Here is a 22,673-nt window from a genome sequence, read left to right as displayed (position 1 = left end):
AGTTGTAGGCTGATTTCTAACCTTCCTCATGATCAAGGATACCCCACGAGGTGAGATTTTGCGTGGAGCCCCAGATCTTTGTCGATTGACAGTCATTTTGTACTTCTTCCATTTTCTTACTATGGCACCAACAGTTGTCTCCTTCTCGCCCAGCGTCTTACTGATGGTTTTGTAGCCCATTCCAGCCTTGTGCAGGTGTATGATCTTGTCCCTGACATCCTTAGACAGCTCCTTGCTCTTGGCCATTTTTTTTTAGAGGTTAGAGTCTGACTGATTCACTGAGTCTGTGGACAGGTGTCTTTCATACAGGTGACCATTGCCGACAGCTGTCTGTCATGCAGGTAACGAGTTGATTTGGAGCATCTACCTGGTCTGTAGGGGCCAGATCTCTTACTGGTTGGTGGGGGATCAAATACTTATTTCCCTCTGCAGAATGCAAATAAATTCATATACTTTCCACAATGTGATTTTCCGGATTTAATTTGTGATGTGCTATCTCTCACTGTTACCAATAACCTACCCTTCAATTATGGGCTGCTCATGTCTTTGTCAGTGGGCAAACTTACAAAATCAGCAAGGGATTAAATACTTATTTCCACCACTGTACTTTTAAAACAAATAGGACAAATATTTTTTCACTCGACGAACAGTTAAGCTGCGGAACTCATGTAGTAACAACAGTCAGTGTTTAAAAAAAAAAAAAGATTTGAACAAGTCCATAATCTGCTATTATGATGGGGAAAGCCACTGCTGTCCCTGGGCCTGATAGCATGGAATCTTGCTACTCTTTGGGATTCTGCCAGGTACCTGTGATCTGGATTGGTCATTGTTAGAAACAGGATACTGGACTCGCAGGTAGATGATCAAAAGCCCCGCGCTGTTCCAAACAGTGCTCTAAAATAGCGCTGGAACAGCGCGGGGCACTATTAGACCTATGATCAGAGATAATGCATGCAAATTTAAGCAGCGCAATTATCTCTGATGATGGGGTAGAAGTGCGGGAGAATTGTGCCTGAGCATGCGCTCAGCATAATCCTCCCGCACTTGTTTGACAGGTCTGGGCTGGAGACCAATGAAAAGAGAAGGACGACCATCTTTAAATCGGAAGACGGACGTCCTCAACTGCCCTGTTGCAAGGACGGCCAAATTTCAAGGGGGTGTCGGAGGTATAGTGACGGGGCAGTTGAGGACGTCCGAAATTTGGACGTCCTCTACTGCCCCGTCACAGAACCATCCAAATTTTGGATGTTTCTGCAATGGGCAGTTAAGGACGTCCAAAACTGGATGTTTCTATGAGAAAGACTTCTTTCTCATAGAAACATCCAATTTTGGATGTCCTCAACTGCCCCGTCACAGAAACGTCCAAATTTTGGATGTCCTCAACTGCCCCGTCACAGAAACATCCAAAGTTTGGACGTCCTCAACTGCCCCGTCACAGAAACGTCCAAAGTTTGGACGTCCTCAACTGCCCCGTCACAGAAACGTCCAAATTTTGGACATCCTCAACAGCCCTCGCTGGCAGGTTTGCTGTAGGGGGGAATGGGGGCCTGTCAGCATGCAAATGCTTGCTGGACAGGGCTCACCATTCCTCCCCAATGATCTGCAAACCCTAACGCCAGCTCAGAGCCAATCTTTGGTGCGCTAGTCGCTGATCATTGGGGATGAATGCATTAAACGCTGATTAGCATGCATTTGCAGGGTTACTTGCGTTAAGAGCCCTGTTTAGCATGCATTTGCATGCTACTTGCGCTAAGAGCCCTTGAGCGCGTTGTTTCACGCGCTCGAGGGCTCTGATCATGGGGCGGTAGCAAATACCGGCGCTAATACGGTGCTAACAGCCTCTAGTGCCGGCGTTTGCTTTTGATCATCTGCCTGTCAATGAAATTAAATGGAAATACTTTTAAAACAAATAGGAGGAAATATTTTTTCACTCAAAGAGTAGTTAAGCTCTGGAACTTGCTGCTGGAGGATGTGGTAATGATGGTTAGTGTCCCTGGGTTTAAAAAAGGTTTGGCCAAGTTTCTGGAGGAAAAGTCCATAGTCTGTTATTCAGATGGACGTGGGGGGAAGCCACTGCCCGCCCTGGGATTGGTAGGTTGGAATGTTGCTACTATCTGAGATTCTGAATGGAATGTTGCTACCCTTTGGGATTCTGGAATGGTGCTACTAATTGGATTTCTGTCAGGTACTCGTGACCTGGATTGGCCACTGTTGGAAACAGGATACTGGGCTAGATGGACACTCTAGCCCAGCGCCTAAAACTAAGTGCCTCCATTTACATCAATGAAAATGTGGCGTAAATTGGTCTGACTCAGTATGGCTATTCTTATGTTCCTATGATACTTACAGAGATGTTGAATGATGTGGTCAATGGTTGGTTTAAAAAGTGCATTCATTGCGTCCGGATTCATCCGCAGCATTCCCTGCGAAGACCACTTCACAAAATCCACGCTGAAGAAAAAGCAAAGAAAGAGCAATAAGAACTCAAGAGCCAACACCGGCACCCAAGAAGCCATGAGTACCATCAAGAGAAGAGTCAAACCTAGAGACAAGGAGGTCCTTTTTCAGACAGTGCCGAGACATTTGATCCCTCGTTCTTTAATCATGCATGCAAAATCACACAAGCAGGTTACAGAACACCTCCAGTTATGTGCATAACTTAATCGACAGATTAGCTGCTAATTGACACTAACAACCAATGGGCATTAATTGGTGTTAATTTATAGTTATGCATTTATAGTTTCTTCACTCAATGTGTAATTAAACTCTGGAATTCGTTGCCAGAGAATGTGGTAAAGGCGGTTAGCTTAGCGGAGTTTTAAAAAGGTTTGGACGGCTTCCTAAAGGAAAAGTCCATAGACCATTATTAAATGGACTTGGAGAAAATCCACTATTTCTGGGATAAGCAGTATAAAATGTTTTGTACTTTTTGGGGATCTTGCCGGGTATTTGTGACCTGGATTGGCCACTGTTGGAAACAGGATGCTAGGCTCGATGGACCTTTGGTCTTTCCCAGTATGGCAATACTTATGTACATCTAACCGCACTTATTCAGTGCTCTACAACATAGGTGTACAAATTCTACAGCAAGGGGAGTGTGGACATGGGAGTAGCATAACCAGAACATCTGCGCTAAGGTTAGACAATACTGACTGGCGAACAACTGTAACGCAGATAATGCTAGATCCAATTTTCAGCAAATCAAAAGGTAAAGTAATAATAATGAACTGAAAAGTACTTAACTATCGCAGTCCTTATTCAAAATGTACGATATCAGGAAATAAAACTACACTTTTTTCTTATTTAAAGTGGAGAAAATGACCACAGTAGTCAAGGCTTGGCAGCAGTGTAATAATTGCACTCAATGCCAGCGTAAAATTGACTCCGTTCTTATCACCGCTCTGAAAACTCCACTTGCGTGTAATGGGGGTTATATTTATCCCATTAGAGAATGATATGTTCAACACGTGATGTTAGGCAAAAGCTTGAATGATAGTGTTACTAAGCTCAGTGCCGTAGCGAGGGTACCTTTCTACTTCCTGCGACACAGCAAAATATGGATCGTACCAGACTTCTATCACCAACCCCTCTTTATTTCCTTATACTTCTATTTCTTACATGCTTACTACTGTACTATGTATTTGTATTATTGAACCGGAGCCTACCTCTACGGTATTGTGTAAGCCACATTCAGCCTGCAGTAAGCGGGAAAATGTGGGATATAAATGTGTTAAATAAATAAATAAATGCCTAAATTTACATGTGTAAATGCTAATTAAATCTAATTAGTGCTAATTAGCTCATTGTAATTAAATTGTATGTGCAAATTTATTTTATTTTTGTTACATTTGTACCCTGCGCTTTCCCACTCATTGGCAGGCTCGATGTGGCTTACATGGGGCAATGGAGGGTTAAGTGACTTGCCCAGAGTCACAAGGAGCTGCCTGTGCCTGAAGTGGGAATCGAACTCAGTTCCTCAGTTCCCCAGGACCAAAGTCCACCACCCTAACCACTAGGCCACTCCTCCACTGTTGCTACTATTTGAGATTCTACATGTAGAAGTCGGCCCTTGCAGATCACCAATGTGGCCGTGCAGGCTTCTGCGAGTCTGACGTCCTGCACGTACGTGCAGGACGTCAGACTCACAGAAACAGAAGCCTGCACAGCCTTCTACATGGAATGTTGCTAGTGTTCCATGTAGAATCTCCAATAGTAGCAACATTCCATGTAGAATCTCCAATAGTATCTATTTTATTTTTGTTACATTTGTACCTTGCGCTCTTTCCCACTCATGGCAGGCTCAATGCGGCTTACATGGGGCAATGGAGGGTTAAGCGACTTGCCCAGAGTCACAAGGAGCTGCCTGTGCCTGAAGTGGGAATCAAACTCAGTTCCAAAGTCCACCACCCTAACCACTAGGCCACTCCTCCACTGTTGCTACTATTTGAGATTCTACATTCTATTCCACTAGCAACATTCCATGTACAAGTCGGCCCTTGCAGATCACCAATGTGGCCGCGCAGGCTTCTGCTTGTGTGAGTCTGACGTCCTGCACGTCAGACTCGCAGAAACAGAAGCCTGCGCAGCCTTCTACATGGAATGTTGCTAGTGGAATAGCAACATTCCATGTAGAATCTCCAATAGTAGCAACATTCCATGTAGAATCTCCAATAGTATCTATTTTATTTTTGTTACATTTGTACCCTGCGCTTTCCCACTCATGGCAGGCTCAATGCGGCTTACATGGGGCAATGGAGGGTTAAGTGACTTGCCCAGAGTCACAAGGAGCTGCCTGTGCCTGAAGTGGGAATCGAACTCAGTTCCTCAGTTCCCCAGGACCAAAGTCCACCACCCTAGCCACTAGGCCACTCCTCCAATGCAACTTTTGGCTAATTTTTTAGAATTAGTGGGTATACCCCTTAGATGCGCCATTACAGAAGAGCGCTTAAGTAGAATATTGATATTTGAGTGCGTATCTGTGTACATGCATGTGTCAATGCCAGTATTCTGTACATTTACATGTGTAACGCATGTAAATATAAGTGCCCGATTATAGAAAGTCCTTCACTTGTAAGGGAAACTGCCCCCTTTGAATCTGAGCATTCCAGATCATCTCCACATATAAACGGTTTTAATCGTCATTTACTCATTTATTCAATCTACCTGGTTAAATGCTGCTATTTACATGTGGAGATGCTACACGAGGCTTCTAAAATAATCCTCTTAACTGTTTTGGAGCCTTTTCAAGGGGCAGGGCCGCCGAAAGGGGGGGCGGGGGGCAAAATTCCGGCGCTGGGGTCAGGCCGCCGGCGCTGCAGTCCCCGGTCTCACCTGCCTGCCTCCTCGGCTCCAGGCCCCCTTCATTCAAAGCAGCAGTCGCAGATCGCCTCTTTTCTGGCCTTCCCTCCCCGTGTCCCGCCCTTGCGGAAACTGGAAGTTACATCAGACAAGGGTAGGACACAGGGAGGGAAGGCCAAAGAGACGTGATCTGAGACTGCCGCTTTGAATGAAGGGGGCCAGGAGTCGTGGAGGCAGGCGAGACTGCAGACTGCAGCGGCAGGGGGAGCAACGGGGGCGGCAGCGGGGGGCGGAGGCATGGCGGCCTTGCCCCGGGTCCGGCCTAGTCTCTCAGCGGCCCTGTCAAGGGGAGCATTTCAAGTGCATTCAGGATAGGTGCTTGATTTGGGGGATTCATTTTTCTTGGCCACAAAACCTTTCATAGGTGGTGGAAGCAGTTTTCAGCACTAAAGGAAAACCCTGGCATCAGCAGTTCTATGAGCCCTGAACGCACTTGCTTTTCCTCAGCGCGTGCTCCACGCTGTGACCCCGGAATTTCTTGTAGTAGTCAATGAAGGAGAAAGGTAGAGTGATGTTGAGTGGGTTTGTCCTGTCGGGCGCTGCAGCCCTTTTCCGAGACTCGAACGCAATCATCAGATCCACCCAGGCTGCTGGCCGCTTGATCTTAAACTGCTCGATAAAATCTTCACCAAATATCTTGCACAGTAGCTTCTCAAACTCATAGTCCACACCCAGTGCGCCATATGGACCACCTATGTAGGAAAAAGAAAAAGGACAAATTAAAGCTTTCACGATGCATCAACAATGACAGCACAACATAGTAACATAGTAGGTGACGGCAGAAAAAGACCTGTAAGGTCCATCCAGTCTACCCAACAAGATAAACTCATATGTGCTACTTTTTGTGTATACCTTACCTTGATTTGTACCTGTCCTCTTCAGGGCACAGACCGTATAAGTCTGCCCAGTACTAGCCCCGCCTCCCAACCCCCCCGGTGCTGCCACCCAATCTCTGCTAAGCTTCTGAGGATCCATTCCTTCTGAAGAGAATTCCTTTATGTTTATCCCACACATTTTTGAATTCCGTTACCGTTTTCATCTCTACCACCTCCCGCGGGAGGGCATTCCAAGCATCCACCACTCTCTCCGTGAAAAAAATACTTCCTGACGTTTTTCCTGAGTCTGCCCCCCTTCAACCTCATTTCACGCCCTCTAGTTTTACCGCCTTCCCGTCTCTGGCACAAGTACACAAGGAAGAAAGGGATCACAAGTGGTCAAAGTCACACAGATACAACGTAGCTGAATCCAAGTCCTCCAGTACCCCCAACATGCCAGGCACACAGAATGTCCACACTGAATACTCAAAAGGCATATCGGCATATACCTGGATCTATAACCGCGAGTTAATTTGCATATTTTACTTATACTGAAATCCCAAGCGCCACCTTCTGTAGCCATGGACAAAAAAAAAAGAAGAATCCACAGTTTCTTCACCTTCTTTTCCACCAGATTTGCTGGAAATGCTATCATGGATCACAGAAATAGGCGACAATACTGTCTGTGAAGATTATTGTAGCTCCATGGGAAACAGCAGTATGGTGCATGAAAGCTGGAGGGGTGGCTAAGTACTTGGCAGGCAAAGTTCAATGCAAGAGAGTGCAGATGTGCAACTGGAGCACAGAAAATCATGTGAGCAGCATACAGTTAGGCTGAGACTCAAGGGACCAACATATAGGAAGACAGGGGCTCAAGGCATGGCAAACACCGAGTTGAGACTCATGAGAACAGCATATAGTGAGGCCAAGACTCAGGAAGTGGCATACAGTCAGACTGAGGCTGTAGGTTGATATACAGTAATCAGGTAGAAGGTACGGGGAAAGTGGTGTAGGGGAGGGGTGGTGTTGACCTCACTGACCTCTTTCTCTATAATATCAGCAAAATTCGTCCTTTCCTTTCTGAGCACACTACCAGAACTCTTACCAACACTCCTATCACCTCTTGCTTAGACTACTGCAACTTGCTTCTCACCGAGGAAGATGTGGGAGAGATGCCAGTGCCAGAAATAGTATGCAGTGCTGGTGAGTCAGAGAAACTGAATCAAATCACTATAAACCTGGAAGATGTAATAGGGTAATTTGACAAACTGAAGAGTAGCAAATCACCTGGACCAGATGGTGTACATCCCAGAGTAACGATAGAATTGAAAAATGAACTTGCAGAACTATTGTTAGTAATAAGTAATTTATCTTTAAAATCAAGAATTGGTACTGGAATATTGGAGGGTGGTCAATATAATGCCGATTTTTTAAAAGGGATCCAGAGGTGATCCAGGAAATTATAGCCAGGCGTTGGTGCCGGGCAAAATGGTAGAGACTATTATAAAAAAACAAAATTACACAGCATATACATAAGCATGGATAAGTGAGACAAAGCCAACATGAATTTAGTGAAGGGAAATCTTACTTCAGAAATCTACTACATTTCTTTGAAGGAGCGAATAGACGTGAAAAAAGGTGAGCTGGTCGATATCGTGTATCTGGATTTTCAAAAGGCATTTGACAAAGTACCTCATGAAAGATTTCTGAGGAAGTTATAAAGCCATGGGATAGGATGTAGTGTTCTATTGTGGAATAAAAACTGGTCAACTACTACTGCTTATCATTTCTATAGCGCTACTAGGCGTACGCAGCGCTGTACAGATACTAGGGTTAACAATCAATATTCTCAATGGAGAAGGGTAGATAGTGGGGTTCCACAGGGGTCTGTACTGGGACCGCTGCTTTTTAACATATTTATAAATGATCTAGAGATGAGAATAACTAGTGAGGTAATTAAATTTGCTGACGTCACAAAGTTATTCAAAGTCGTTAAATCGCAAGAGGACTGAAAAATTAAAAAGAGGGCCTTATGAGACTGGGAAACTGGGCATCCAAATGGCAGGTGTTTTATGTGAGCAACTGCAAAGAGACGCTTGTGGGAAAGAGGAACCCCAACTATAGCTAAGTGATGCAAGGTTCCACGTTAGGAGTCACCGACCAGGAAAGGGATCTAGGTGTCATCGTTGAAGACACTTTGAAAATCTATGCTCAGTGTGCAGCGGCAGCTAAGAAAGCAAACAGAACGTTAGATATTATTAGGAAAGGAATGGAAAACAAAAATGAGAATGTTATAATGCCTATCGCTCATTAGTGAGTGTACCTCGAACATTGTGTGCAATTCTGGTCAAAAATAGTTATATTAGAATTACAAAAGGTACAGATAAGGGCAACGAAAATGATAAAGGGGATGGGATGAGATATAATAGAGGTCTATAATAAAATAATGAGTGGAGTGGAACGGGTAGATGTGAATTGCTTGTTTACTCATTCCAAAAATACAAGGACCAGGGAGCACACAACGAAGCTACAAATCGGAGAAAATACTTCTTCACTCAACGTGTAATTAAACTTTGGAATTTGTTGCCAGAAAATGTGGTAAAAGCATTTAACTTAGCAGGGTTTAAAAACGATTTGGCTAACTTCCTAAAAAAAAAAAAAAGTCCATAAGCCATTATTAGGTTGCACTTGGGGGGAAAATCCACTGCTTATTTCTAGGATAAACAGCATAAAATATATTGTACTGTTTTGGGATCTTGCCAAGTACTTATAACCTGCATTGACCACTGTTTGAAACAGGATACTGGGCTTGATGGCCCTTCTGTCTGTCCCAGTATGGCACCACTTATGTTCTTATGTTTTAACAGCAAAGATGTAAAAATAACAGCATTTCTCATTCGATTAACCCAATGCAGCTATCTTCAAAGTGCACCAACACAAATAAGAATTCCCCTTTTCTTCTCCCAAACGTAGGAAAGCAATTCATACTGTAAAGATGATGGTTTTGTTTCTTATAACATCCCATCTCTTGCCATTATAATCCCTTCCCCCAGTACTCCACTAAACCCCCTCCCTATCCCAATCCTAATCCCATGTGACTTATATATATGTAAATTTTTTTTAAATGTTGCAAACAAATAAAATATAATTTTATATATATATATATATATATATATATATATAATTATTTTTGCAACATTTAAAAATGGGAGGAAAAAAATTCTCAGAAAAACATAACTCACTGATACTATTAACCATATCTCTGATAATAAATCCACAGCTTAACTGTGCACCTGTAATTAATAGCATTTTTCCATATTTGCATCGTTACACTTCTCCACGTTAAATTTCATCTGTCTTTTTACATTACCAGGTCCTCAGTCTAGCAAGGTGCTCCTGTCATTCCTCAGCTGCTCGTGTTAAACTGCTCTGAATAATTTTGAAATCTGCAGTTTTGATCACATCAGTCATTACTTCCTTTTCCAGATGGTTAATGAATAAGTAAATATATTTTATTTGTAGCATTTGTACCCCCCATTTTCCCACCTATTTGCAGGCTCAATGGGGCTTACATTTGCCGTTATGGCGATTGCCATTTCCGGACTTCAGATATGCACATGATTTTGCAATCAAGTGCGTACATACATGGTGGAAGAATGCATTGTGTACTTGCGTACTTGTTAACACGTGGTTTTACAATCAAGTGCGTATATATGTGGTAGAAGAATACATTGTGGTCTTGTGTAGGTGTCGGCTTTATGTAGTTGCTCAGGTGATGGTATTATGGTGAGAGTAATAGTGTTGGGCAGTGGTTATGTCGTTTCGGTCTTATTCTTCGTTGTCGTTGTTTAGAGGTTAGGACGATTGTTTGTTGTATACTTTTTTGAATAAGTCCGTTTTCAGTAGTTTACGAAAGATGGTTAAATCTTGCGTTGTCTTTATGGTCTTCGGATCCTGGTACAGATCCCTGGGGCATCTTTCTTCAGTAGAGAAACTGAGGATGTGGTTCAGCTCATTGTTTATCTTTCAACCAGTTAAACCAATTTAAAATGGGACATTGGCTTCTCTCCCTTGACTTCAACTTTCTATAAGGAGCCTTTAAGGAAGTACTCTGTCAAATGCTTTTTTTTTTTTTAATAATCTAAATACATTATGGAGCTCATTTTGAAAAACAGAAAAAAGTCCAAAAAGTGGCATAAATCTGCATTTGGTATTTTCAAAACCAATGTTTTAGTAATTTTTCTACAAAGTCCATCAGAAGTGCATTCAAATCACAAGGGGGCTTGTAAGAAGCATGTTAAGGGCGGGATCTGGGCGTTCCTAACACTTGGATGTTTTTTTTTTTTAGCCATAATGGAACAAAACAAAACTGTCCAGGACTAAAACTAAGATGTTCTGAGCTAGACCTGGTGATATCAGTGGCGTAGCTACGTGGGGCCTGAGGGGGCCTGGGCCCCCCATAGATTTGGCCCTGGGCCCCCTGCCAACGATCCCCTTGAACCCCCCCCTCCCGCCACCAACTCTCCCCCGCCGTCACCACCCGCCCCGCTGCCGCATCAGATACCTTTTTTGCTGGCGGGGGTCCCCCAACCCCACCAGCCGAAGAGAGTCTTCTTCAGCGCCGGAGTAGCACCTTCGTTCAACGAAGTTCCTGCGATCAGCTGTTTCGACGCCTTACGTCCTGCACCATGCATGTAGCTCCCCCCCCCCCCACCTCGGGCTCTGCCCCCCCTCCCAGCGAGGTCTGGCTACGCCCCTGGGTGATATAGACTGTCACTGAAATGCTTTGATCTTTCACTCATATATACTGTCATCTACCAACATTTGCTTATTTCCGATCTGAGGAAGAAGGGCAACCTTCAAAAGCTAATCAAGAAATGTATTGTTATGTCCAATAAAAAAGGTATCATCTTATTTTCTTTTCCATGTTTTATTTTGTTTGATTTCTATTGATTACCTATAACGAATAAGGAACAAGAAAGTGCCCTAAATGACCACTGGAGGGAATCAGGGATGACCTCTCCTTACTCCCCAAGTGGTCACTAACCCCCGCTCACCCCCAAAATGTGATTAAAAACATTACTTTCCAGCCTCTATGCCAGCCTCAGATGTTATACCCAGGTCCATTAGAACAGCATGCAGGTCCCTGGACTAGTTTAGTGGTGGGTGCAGTGCAATGAAGACAGGTGGACCCAGGCTTCTACCTCCCCCTACCTGTTACACTTGTGGAGGAACCTATGAGCCCTCCAAAACTCACCAGAAACCCACTGTACCCACATATAGGTGCCCCTTCACCTGTAGTGGTGTACAGTTGGGGGCAGTGGGTTTTGGGGGGCTCAGCAGACAAGGTTAGAGGTGTACCTGGGAGCATTTTATGACGTCCACTGCAGTACCCCCTAGGGTGCCCTATTGCTTTCCTGGGATGTCTTGGGGACCAATTTACTAAAAATGCTGGCTCCTCCTGCATCCCAATGGCTTGATTTTGTCTGTTTTGCACTTAAGACTTTTTTTTTCTTTTCGAAAATGGACCAAAAAACAAAACGTCCAAATCACAAAACCTTATTCAAAACAATATTTTTGGAAAAAAAAAAGATAGATGTTTTTCTTTTTTTGAAAATGACCTTCCCTATTCGGATTTTGGACATTTTGTGCAAAAACTCCAAAATCGGACTTAGATGTCACATTGAAAATGTCCCTCCACGTCAATTTGGTTCACCCTTACCCTCACACTTTTTTACACCCCTAAAGAATTGTAACAAATCACCACCTTCACCCTGTCTTGTTCCCCTCATTAAAACTACTACTTGACATTTCTAAAGCGCTACTAGGGTTACGCAGCGCTGTACAATTTAACATAGAAGGACAGTCCCTGCTCAAGGAGCTTACAATCTAAAGGACAAATGTACAGTCAGTTAAATAGGGGCAGTCTAGATTTCCTGAAAGGTATAAAGGTTAGGTGCCGAAAGCAACATTGAAGAGGTGGGCTTTGAGCAAGGATTTGAAGATGGGTAGGGAGGGGGCTTGGCGTAAGGGCTCAGGAAGTTGATTCCAAGCATAGGGTGAGGCGAGGCAGAATGAGCGGAGTCTGGAGTTGGCGGTGGTGGAGAAGGGTACTGAGAGGAGGGATTTGTCCTGTGAGCGGAGGTTACGGGCGGGAACGTAAGGGGAAATGAGGGTAAAGGTAATGAGGGGCTGCAGACTGAGTGCATTTGTAGGTAAGAAGGAGAAGCTTGAACTGTATCCGGTATCTGACTGGAAGCCAGTGAAGTGACCTGAGGAGAGGGGTGATATGAGTATATCGGTTCAGGTGGAATATAAGACGTGCAGCAGAGTTCTGAACAGATTGAAGGGGGGATAGATGGTTAAGTGGGAGGCCAGTGAGGAGTAGGTTGCAGTAGTCAAGGCGAGAGGTAATGAGAGCGTGGACGAGAGTACAGGTGGTGTGCTCACCTGATGAAGACTTACTTCCCTGCCGTGAGTGGCCCGCAGATGCTCCGAGGTTGAGCAACGTGGCATCGGAGATTGAGACTGTTCCCGCAGTATCAAGTCCCACAGGAACAGCCCCAACTTCCCTGTGCCATGCTGCTCAACCACATCGTGAATCCAGTCATGGCAGGGAAGCGGATCGTATCTGAGGACGTCAACTGAACCTTCTGCGGGTCAAGAAAAAGGGTTGGCAGGCAACGTTCTGTCCCGCGGACCTTAGACAGGACAAGCCTGCACTAGAACATCGCTGCAGCAGAAAAACAGGGTAGTAGGGAATGAAGAAACTGTGATGCTCTACGACATTCCTAGTGTAACTCGGGAACTCGCCAGGATTACCTGCAGACCCGAGTCCCAAGGAGACTGCTCTCTCTCTCTCTCTGTCACTGCTTCAAACTCCACAGTCTCAGATCACTCTCAGGCCACTCACACCTACGCTTCCAATCTCCTCTCAGGCAACCTGGGGGTGAACAATGGTCTGGTGTCTCAGTTTGGGGTTTGAGAGACACTTACTTGAATCAAGGTTCCCCCTTAGATCGCAACTCCAGGAACCACATAACCAGTGTTTTCTCTAGCGAAAAAGGTGCCTGTACTCAAATGCCAGGCCACCCTTCAGGGGTGGGATGATCACCGAGGGACCCACCCCACAACCGGTCACAGAATCTATGACAAGGCAGAATTGGTGTGTAGAGCCTGAGCTCTTTCATTAAAATTTGTGGAGCACGGGTCAATTTTAGCAGACAATGGAAAAGGTGCCGGTACTCAGTACCCCAAGTACCCCCTCAAAAAAAGCCCTGCAGATAACACTCCAGGAAAATCAAGGGCAAATTTAAACCTTAATTGCAACTTTGGCCACAGATAATTCTTACTGTAATGATCGTTAGCTCAGTCAATGATGTAATTCCAGCGATGATTTGTATTTTTTTTTGTTACATTTGTACCCCGCGCTTTCCCACTCATGGCAGGCTCAATGCGGCTTACATGGGGCAATGGAGGGTTAAGTGACTTGGCCAGAGTCACAAGGAGCTGCCTGTGCCTGAAGTGGGAATCAAACTCAGTTCCTCAGGACCAAAGTCCACCACCCTAACCACTAGGCCACTCCTCCACTGTTGCTACTATTTGAGATTCTACATGGAATGTAGCAGATCACCAATGTGGCTGCGCAGGCTTCTGTTTCTGTGAGTCTGACGTCCTGCACGTACAGAAACAGAAGCCTGCGCAGCCTTGTACATGGAATGTTGCTAGTGGAATAGCAACATTCCATGTAGAATCTCCAATAGTAGCAACATTCCATGTAGAATCTCCAATAGTAGCAACAGAATCTCAATAGTAGCAACATTCCATGTAGAATCTCCAATAGTATCTATTTTATTTTTGTTACATTTGTACCCTGCGCTTTCCCACTCATGGCAGGCTCAGTGCGGCTTACATGGGGCAATGGAGGGTTAAGTGACTTGCCCAGAGTCACAAGGAGCTGCCTGTGCCTGAAGTGGGAATCAAACTCAGTTCCTCAGTTCCCCAGGACCAAAGTCCACCACCCTTACCACTAGGCTACTCCTCCACTCAAGCATAGTCACAAAGAGTGTTTCTTCTCAGGACTATATGATTGCACAATCCATTTATGCCTGTCCTGCAGTCACATGTAACCCCAGGACTGATGTCCTTTCATGATGTATTCTGTACTACTAGGTCTGGATCTTTTATAGCCATCATTTACCTTCACGGGTTATCACCACGTACCCGAGCCCCGATGACAGGCTGGACTCCCCAATCCGTCCAAAGTTCTGGCTCCTTTATGGGCCGTGATGGACTTGACAGCAATTATTCCTTAAATTCAGTCAACTGGAGTTGGCTCTTCAGGACCCTTGGTTTGCGAAGGTCCCGGGCCACAAAGCAGGTATCAGTTCAGTTTCACATTTAGGACCACTCTCATCTCACTCATCCAATCCAGTTCACCTGCAGTCCAGCTTGGGAGTGAGTCTATGGTGCGAAATAGCGATGCAGGGGTTTGGTGGTGGTGGTGTGGGGGGGGGGGGGGGGGGGGGGGGTCAGGCTCTCTCACCAATTCTGGGTTCCACTCAGCTCTTCAGTCCAGGAATCGCATAGCACTCCACAGCTTTAACAAAACTTAACTTTTATTTGCAAACCGCTGCAACAAGCAGACTAACTTTAACCACCTTTCCAATACAGTCACTTGATGAACTCCAAAGCAGCCTTAACTTCCAACTTCTGTTATTGCCAGGGGGAACACCGTTGCCGCTGTTCTCCTCAGGTGTATCTACAGGGGAACTGCCATTCAGGGCTATTTCCATATATACAGTTTCTCCTGCTAATGCTCAACCTGAAGAGAGATATTATCCCCAAAGTCTGAACTCCTCTTCATAACACGGATTCACTTTTGCAGGCTCAGACTTTCCTCGATCTGACCCTTATCTAGCGGTGACTTGGTCCACCCATAGCCGCCAAGAGGGGGGCCCGGCACCGCAGTCCTAACACGCCCATCTGCCACCGGGCCGGGCCCCCTGCATTGAAATCACAGCGCCTCTCACCTCCGTGTGAAAGCACTGAAGGAAGCAGGGCAGCAGATCGCCTCCCTTCGGGCCTCCTTCCTTCCCTGTGTCCCGCCTTCGTCTGACGTGACTTCTGCGACGGCGGGACACAAGGAGGGAAGAAGGGCCGAAGGGAGGCGATCTGCTGCCCTGCTGCCTGCAGCACTTTCACACGGAGGTGAGAGGCGCTGTGATTTCGATGCAAGGGCCCGGCATGGTGGCGGACGCAGGGGGCGGGTGGAGCAGTGGTGGCGACCTCGGGGGGGGGGGGGGGGGGTGGAAGGGGAGAGGGGCGGGCCCGGCCCAGTCTCTCAGCAGCCCTGACTGGGCCTTCTACCCACTGTCTCCCGGTTGCTACTTATTAGAGCCACAACCTGTTTCTCACAGCCAGGATCTCTCCAATTCTTAGGACTTCTCTCTCTCCCCCCCTCCTGGTCAATGGCAGGTGATGTTCAGGCAACTCCAGACCTGCAGGTAATCAGAGACCCCCCTAAAGGGCATAACTCTAACTCTATATCCTTCCAAACCCCTCCCCCTCCTCCCGTCACTCTTCAGTACCAGGCACTATCTTTCTTCATTGTATTTCAAACTACTCCCCATGGGCTGGGCCTTCCTCCCACCCAGGGACCTCCCAGACACTCACCCCACTGAATCTCAACAGGGGCTGACGCTCTCAGTAATCTCCATATATTGGGGGATTACATAAATATGCACAGAGCTTTTTGCCCCCGACCTATAAGCACACATCTATAGCAACCCTCATACAATTTTACCCATCTAGAAGGAGGCGTTGACAGACAGGTCATAAGTACATAAGTAATGCCATACTGGGAAAAGACCAAGGGTCCATCGAGCCCAGCATCTTGTCCACGACAGCGGCCAATCCAGGCCAAGGGCACCTGGCAAGCTTCCCAAACGTACATTCTATACATGTTATTCCTGGGATTTTGGATTTTTCCAAGTCCGCTTAGTAGCGGTTTATGGACTTGTCCTTTAGGAAACCGTCCAACCCCTTTTAAAACTCTGCTAAGCTAACCGCCTTCACCACATTTTCCGGCAATGAATTCCAGAGTTTAATTACACGTTGGGTGAAGAAAATTTTTCTCCGATTTGTTTTAAATTTACTACACTGTAGTTTAATCGCATGCCCCCTAGTCCTAGTATTTTTGGAAAGCGTGAACAGACGCTTCACATCCACCTGTTCCACTCCACTCATTTTATATACCTCTATCATGTCTCCCCTCAGCCGTCTCTTCTCCAAGCTGAATAGCCCTAGCCTCCTTAGTCTTTCTTCATAGGGAAGTCGTCCCATCCCCGCTATCATTTTAGTCGCCCTTCGCTGCACCTTTTCCAATTCTACTATATCTTTCTTGAGATGTGGCGACCAGAATTGAACACAATACTCAAGGTGCGGTCGCACCATGGAGCGATACAACGGCATTATAACATCCTCACACCTGTTTTCCATACCTTTCCTAATAATACCCAACATTCTATTCGCTTTCCTAGCCGCAGCAGCACACTGAGCAGAAGGTTTCAGCGTGTTATCAACGACGACACCCAGATCCGTTTCTTGGTCCGTAACTCCTAACGTGGAACCTTGCATGACGTAGCTATAATTCGGGTTCTTTTTTCCCACATGCATCACCTTGCACTTGCTCACATTAAACGTCATCTGCCATTTAGCCGCCCAGTCTCCCAGTCTCGTAAGGTCCTCTTGTAATTTTTCACAATCCTGTCGCGAGTTAACGACTTTGAATAACTTTGTGTCATCAGCAAATTTAATTACCTCGCTAGTTACTCCCATCTCTAAATCATTTATAAATATATTAAAAACCAGCGGTCCTAGCACAGACCCCTGAGGTCATGATTTGAAAATAGCACTTAACCCTTGTATTTCACACATTAATATGTAACATGATCACTAGATGGCGCTCTGCACCCACAATTCAAAAAGAAAAAGAGCAGAATTTTCAAGAGACCTCTAATAATAAGAAAATCCCAGGATTGTGCTTAGAGTTTAGAATTTGCCTCAGATTTAAGCATTTAGAATACATCTCGTATTTAGGTAAGATTGCATAAGTACATAAGTATTGCAATACTGGAACAGACCGAAGGTCCATCAAGCCCAGCATCCTGCCTCCAACTGTGGCCAATCCAGGTCACAAGTACCTGGCAAGATCCCAAAACAGTACAATACATTTTATGCTGCTTATCCCAGAAATAAGCAGTAGATTTTCCACAAGTCCATTTTAATAATGATCTATGAACTTTTCCTTTAGGAAGCCATCAAAACCTTTTTTTAATCCTTGCTAAGCTAACTGCTTTTACCACATTGTCTGGCAACAAATTCCAGAGTTTAATTACACGCTGAGTGAAGAAATATTTTCTCTGATTCATTTTAAATTTACTACTTTGTAGCTTTATCTTGTGCCCCCTAGTCCCAGTATTTTTGGAAAAATTAAACAAGCGATTCACTTCTACCCATTCCACTCCACTCGTTATGTTATAGACCTCTATCATATCTCCCCTCGGCCGTCTTTTCTCCAAGCTGAACAGCACAAGCCGTTTCAGCCTTTCCTCATAGGGAAGTCATAGTCATCCCATCCTCTATCATTTTCATCGCCCTTCTCTGTACCTTTTCTAATTCCACTATATTAGTTGAGCTCTTAATTAGTGAAACCGCAGAATTCACTGAGCCAGTGGCATCAAAGTTGAAGGAGGACACTTTGAACACAAGTTATGAATCAACTAAGAAAAAAAAATACATTATATTAATGCATTTTCCAAGGTCCTACTAAATGTTTAAACAAAGTATTTTGAAACTACGTAACTAAATGCTTCTTAATGACAATTACTGATCATTACCTCAAATTTTGCCAATTACACTGCACATAGATCAAAGGTTAATGACTGCTCAACATAGCCTGTTTGGCACTGATTATTCACGCCTCACCAGCTATGTCGTGGTTATCTCCCGCTAGGACTAGGGTGCACACAATGAAGCTACAAAGTAGTACATTTAAAACAAATTGGAGAAAATATTTCTTCACTCAACGTGTGTAATTGAACTCTCGAATTCATTGCCAGAGAATGTAATAAAAACAATTAGCTTACGGGGTTTAAAAAAAGGTTTAGATAGCTTCCTAAAAGAAAAGTGGAGGAGTGGCCTAGTGGTTAGGGTGGTGGACTCTGATCCTGGGGAACTGAGTTCGATTCCCACTTCAGGCACAGGCAGCGCCTTGTGACTCTGGGCAAGTCACTTAACCTTCCATTGCCCCAGGTACAAATAAGTACCTGTATTGAGCCTGCCATGAGTGGGAAAGCACGGGGTACAAATGTAACAAAAAAAAAGTCCATAAGCCTTTATTAAAATGGACCTGGGGAAACTCTACTGCTTATTTCTAGGATAAGCTGCATAAAATGTATTGAACTTTTTCGGGATCTTGCCAGGTACTTCTGACCTGGATTGGCCACTGTTGGAAACAGGATGCTGGGCTTGATGGACCTTCGGTCTGTCCCAGTGTGGCAATAGTTATGTACTTATGTACTTGGGATTCTGAATGGAATCTTGTTTCTCTTTGAGGTTCTAAATGAAATGTTGCTACACTTTGAAATTCTGCATGGAATCTTGTTATTCTTTAGAATTCTAGAATCGTGCTACTCTTTGGGGTTCTAGTGGAATGTTGCTACTATTTGGGTTGCTACTATTTGGGTTTCTGCCAGGTACATGTGACCTGGATTGGCCACTGTTGGAAACAGGATGCTGGGCTTGATGGACCTTTGGTCTGTCCCAGTGTGGCAACACTTGTGTGCTTGGGATTCTGAATGGAATCTTGCGACTCTTTGGGGTTCTACATGGAATGTTGCTACACTTTGAAATTCTGCATGGAATCTTGTTATTCTTTAGAATTCTAGAATCTTGCTATTCTTTGCAGTTCTACATGGAATGTTGCTACTCTTTGGGTTTCTGCCAGGTACGTGTGACCTGGATTGGCCGCTGTTGGAAACAGGATTCTGGGTTTGATGGACCTTCGGTCTGTCCCAATATGGCAATAGTTATGAATATCCGCAGTTAGGCACTTAAACCCTATTTAACTGGCCAGGAGCCGTTCCTGGCCAGTTAAATAGTTTTGAATATCGGGGGACTATATGGAATGAGGGGATATGACAAAGTTACAAAAGAACTATAAATTACCGGATGCCTTGTACAGCTCCTTCAGATGTCCTTCTGGTAACCTTATCTGGTGAACAGTCAGATCCACAGTGCCTCCTCCACAATCAACGACCACGTACCGATCACCTGCGACAGAAGAGAATCCAACAGTTTTGTAAGCGGAAACGCAGCTGTTTGCAGACTAGTTTACAAAGACATAAAGAGGCGTATTTTTAAAGCACTTAGACTTACAAAGTTACATAGGGGTCATTTTCAAAAGAGAAAAACGTACAAACGTACAAAATACATCTGCATTTGGACATTTTTCTCATATGTTTTCATCGCGTGGATTACTTTGTGTTTGTTTATCTTAAATCATTAGCGCACAGACATTACCAAAAATAAGCGCACGAGCCCTTACCACCACCTGTTTTGTAGGCGGTAAGGGATTGCATTCTAATCCTGCACTAATCAGTTAGCACGCAGCAATGCAGATGAGGTCACTGGTTAGCACAGAAATATCCACTTACTGCCCCCAGGCCCAAAATATATTTTTTAAAAAATTTTAGCGCGTGGTTTGCGCGTGCACATTCAGAACGTAGGGCGGGATGCTTCCACATGTCCCATGGAAAACACAAGTTAGTATTTACTGCAGCTTAGTAAACCAAGCCCTACCCTTCTGGCACTTCTGTGGGAAAGATACAGTTAATGCATGCGAGCGTTCGTATTCTACGCAGAAGGGCATTTAAATGCAGACGTTAAGATTGTAGAAGTGTCCCTCATTTGGTTAGCAAAACTAGCAGGCACAAGTGGTCCTTCAGGAACAGGACAAAGGAAATGCTTTATTGGATGGACCCGACAACGGTCTTTGTTTCGGCAACAAAGCGCCTGTGTCAGGGGTCACCATACTGTTGAACGCTGACGTGCATGAGGACGTAGCGTCAAAAAAGTTTTTTTTTAAAAACAGAGCGCAGTCTAAGGTCGGGAGATAAAACCGCTCTTAAGTGCGAAGAATCCTTTTGTTTTGGTGGCAATTTGATGTAACGACTTCCTTTGCAGCAGGACTCTAGGACGCTACGTCCTCATACACATCAATATGCAACAGTACGGCGACCCCTGACGCAGGCGCTTGGTCGCCGAAACGCGGACCGTGTCAGGTCCATCCAATAAAGAGTTTCCTTTATCCTGTTCCTGAAGGATGAAGGGTGCTTCTTGTTTTGTTTTGGTCTTTGACTGGACTCCAGACCCTCTCTTTTCTGCCTCCTTATTTGGTTAACGCCACCGACTTTCCCTCTCACTGGCAATTATCCAGTTAGCTGCACCTGCTTACCAGATAAGTTCCTTTGAATCTCAATCCCCTCACCCCCCCCCCCTCCTAAATTTTACAACACGATAATACACGCTAACACATGTACACCCCTAAAATATAGTAAACAGAAAAGCACAAAATTAAAAGCAGAGGGGCTGCAGAGCTGTACCTTCCTCCAGCTCGGACCACAGCTCTCCAATCACGTTCTCCACCAGAAAGGTCCGACTCTGACGGTTACGCCGCACGTGTTCTTTAGCTGGTCATCGGAAGAGAGAAAAACAGAAAACAGAACAGGGCAAAGGTAAGAGCAAGGCGTCGCTAGAGTGGCAGAGTGAGAGAGCGTGAAACAGGAGAATCCGCAAGCTGTCATGCCTCCTATTCAACCGAGAAAGTCTGCTACTACAGACCCTCTGCATAACCTGTACCCTGGTCCAGTAGAAAGTATCACAGCCTCTCTCACATCTCTGCAAAATTCGGGAAGTAAAAAGTCTGAGATGAACTACAGCAGTCACTCTCTGTAATGACATTCTGCATCTGCTGTTTGTGTGGGAAACTGAAAGGCTTGGGGAGGTGGGGGGGGGGGGGGGGTGGTCACACAGTGTGGATACTTTTGAAAATCCTATGTATGTGCACAGGGGGTTTTTTTCTCCTCACCTAAGCACCCTGACAGGGGGGCTTGCTTTTTAATCCAAGTAAATGCACTCTATGGAAACCCTAACAGGACTTTAGCCAGCAAGAAGAGGGCAATTCTAAAATTTATTTATTTCATAACATTTGATATAGTGCTAAGGTCTGCACATAGGCATGAAACCATTTACAGGTCCATTACTGAGTAATTGATTTGAAAATACCCTCCATACTTCTGTTTCATATCTTAATATAATAGAAATCAAACAAAATAAAACATGGAAAACAAAATAAGATGATACCTTTTTTATTGGACATAACTTAATACATTTCTTGATTAGCTTTCGAAGGTTGCCCTTCTTCCTCAGATCGGAAATAAGCAAATGTGCTAGCTGACAGTGTATATAAGTGAAAACATTCAAGCATTACTATGACAGTAAAATAGATACCATTGGAGATTCTACATGGAATGTTGCTACTATTGGAGATTCTACATGGAATGTTGCTACTGTTGGAGATTCTACATGGAATGTTGCTACTATTGGAGATTCTACATGGAATGTTGCTATTCCACTAACAACATTCCATGTAGAAGGCTGCACAGGCTTCTGTTTCTGTGAGTCTGACGTCCTGCACGTACGTGCAGGACGTCAGACTCACAGAAGCAGAAGCCTGCGCGGCCACATTGGTGATCTACAAGGGCCGACTTCTACATGGAATGTTGCTAGTGGAATAGCAACATTCCATGTAGCATCTATAGAAATCAAACAAAATAAAACATGGAAAAGAAAATAAGGCGATACCTTTTTTATTGGACATAACTTAATACATTTCTTGATTAGCTTTCGAAGGTTGCCCTTCTTCCTCAGATCGGAAATAAGCAAATGTGCTAGCTGACAGTGTATATAAGTATATAAGTATTCAAGCATCACTATGACAGTCTGACAGGGTGGGAGGATGGGGGTGGGTTGGAGGTATGCATGGGGACATCAAAGCATATCATTGATATTCTAACAGGATGGGTGTGAGAATACTGAAAGGTAACTTTAAAACCATACAAGAACGTAAGACCTTTGAAGTCAGAATGATTGAATATTTTAACACCCAACAGAAAGGACTTAACAAGGATCTGGGGTTCCTAACCCATTATAAACCATAAAGCTGTATTTCTCTCCACCCCTCACCTATCCACACCCATCCTGTTAGAATATCAATGATATGCTTTGATGTCCCCATGCATACCTCCGACCCACCCCCATCCTCCCACCCTGTCAGACTGTCATAGTAATGCTTGGATGTTTTCACTTATATACACTGTCAGCTAGCACATTTGCTTATTTCCGATCTGACGAAGAAGGGCAACCTTCGAAAGCTAA

At 44.7% G+C, this 22,673-nt stretch overlaps 1 protein-coding gene across 1 annotated transcript in view; it reads right to left on the bottom strand.

The window, feature by feature from the left end:
- HSPA12A (heat shock protein family A (Hsp70) member 12A) overlaps positions 1-22,673 on the bottom strand; it is a 140,979-nt gene that overhangs the window by 4,314 nt on the left and 113,992 nt on the right. Inside the window, exons 8-11 of the mRNA XM_030202649.1 lie at positions 20,840-20,926; positions 19,404-19,508; positions 5,792-6,050; positions 2,348-2,451 (exon numbers count right to left, since the gene is read on the bottom strand). Of these exons, the coding sequence (XP_030058509.1) occupies positions 2,348-2,451; positions 5,792-6,050; positions 19,404-19,508; positions 20,840-20,926 (555 nt within the window). The remainder of the gene's footprint in view (positions 1-2,347; positions 2,452-5,791; positions 6,051-19,403; positions 19,509-20,839; positions 20,927-22,673) is intronic.

The sequence above is a fragment of the Microcaecilia unicolor genome, chromosome 5, assembly GCF_901765095.1.
Source record: "Microcaecilia unicolor chromosome 5, aMicUni1.1, whole genome shotgun sequence".
Classification (NCBI taxonomy): domain Eukaryota; kingdom Metazoa; phylum Chordata; class Amphibia; order Gymnophiona; family Siphonopidae; genus Microcaecilia; species Microcaecilia unicolor.
Note: the sequence above shows the minus strand (reverse complement) of the source record. Positions and strands in the feature narration are given on the sequence as shown.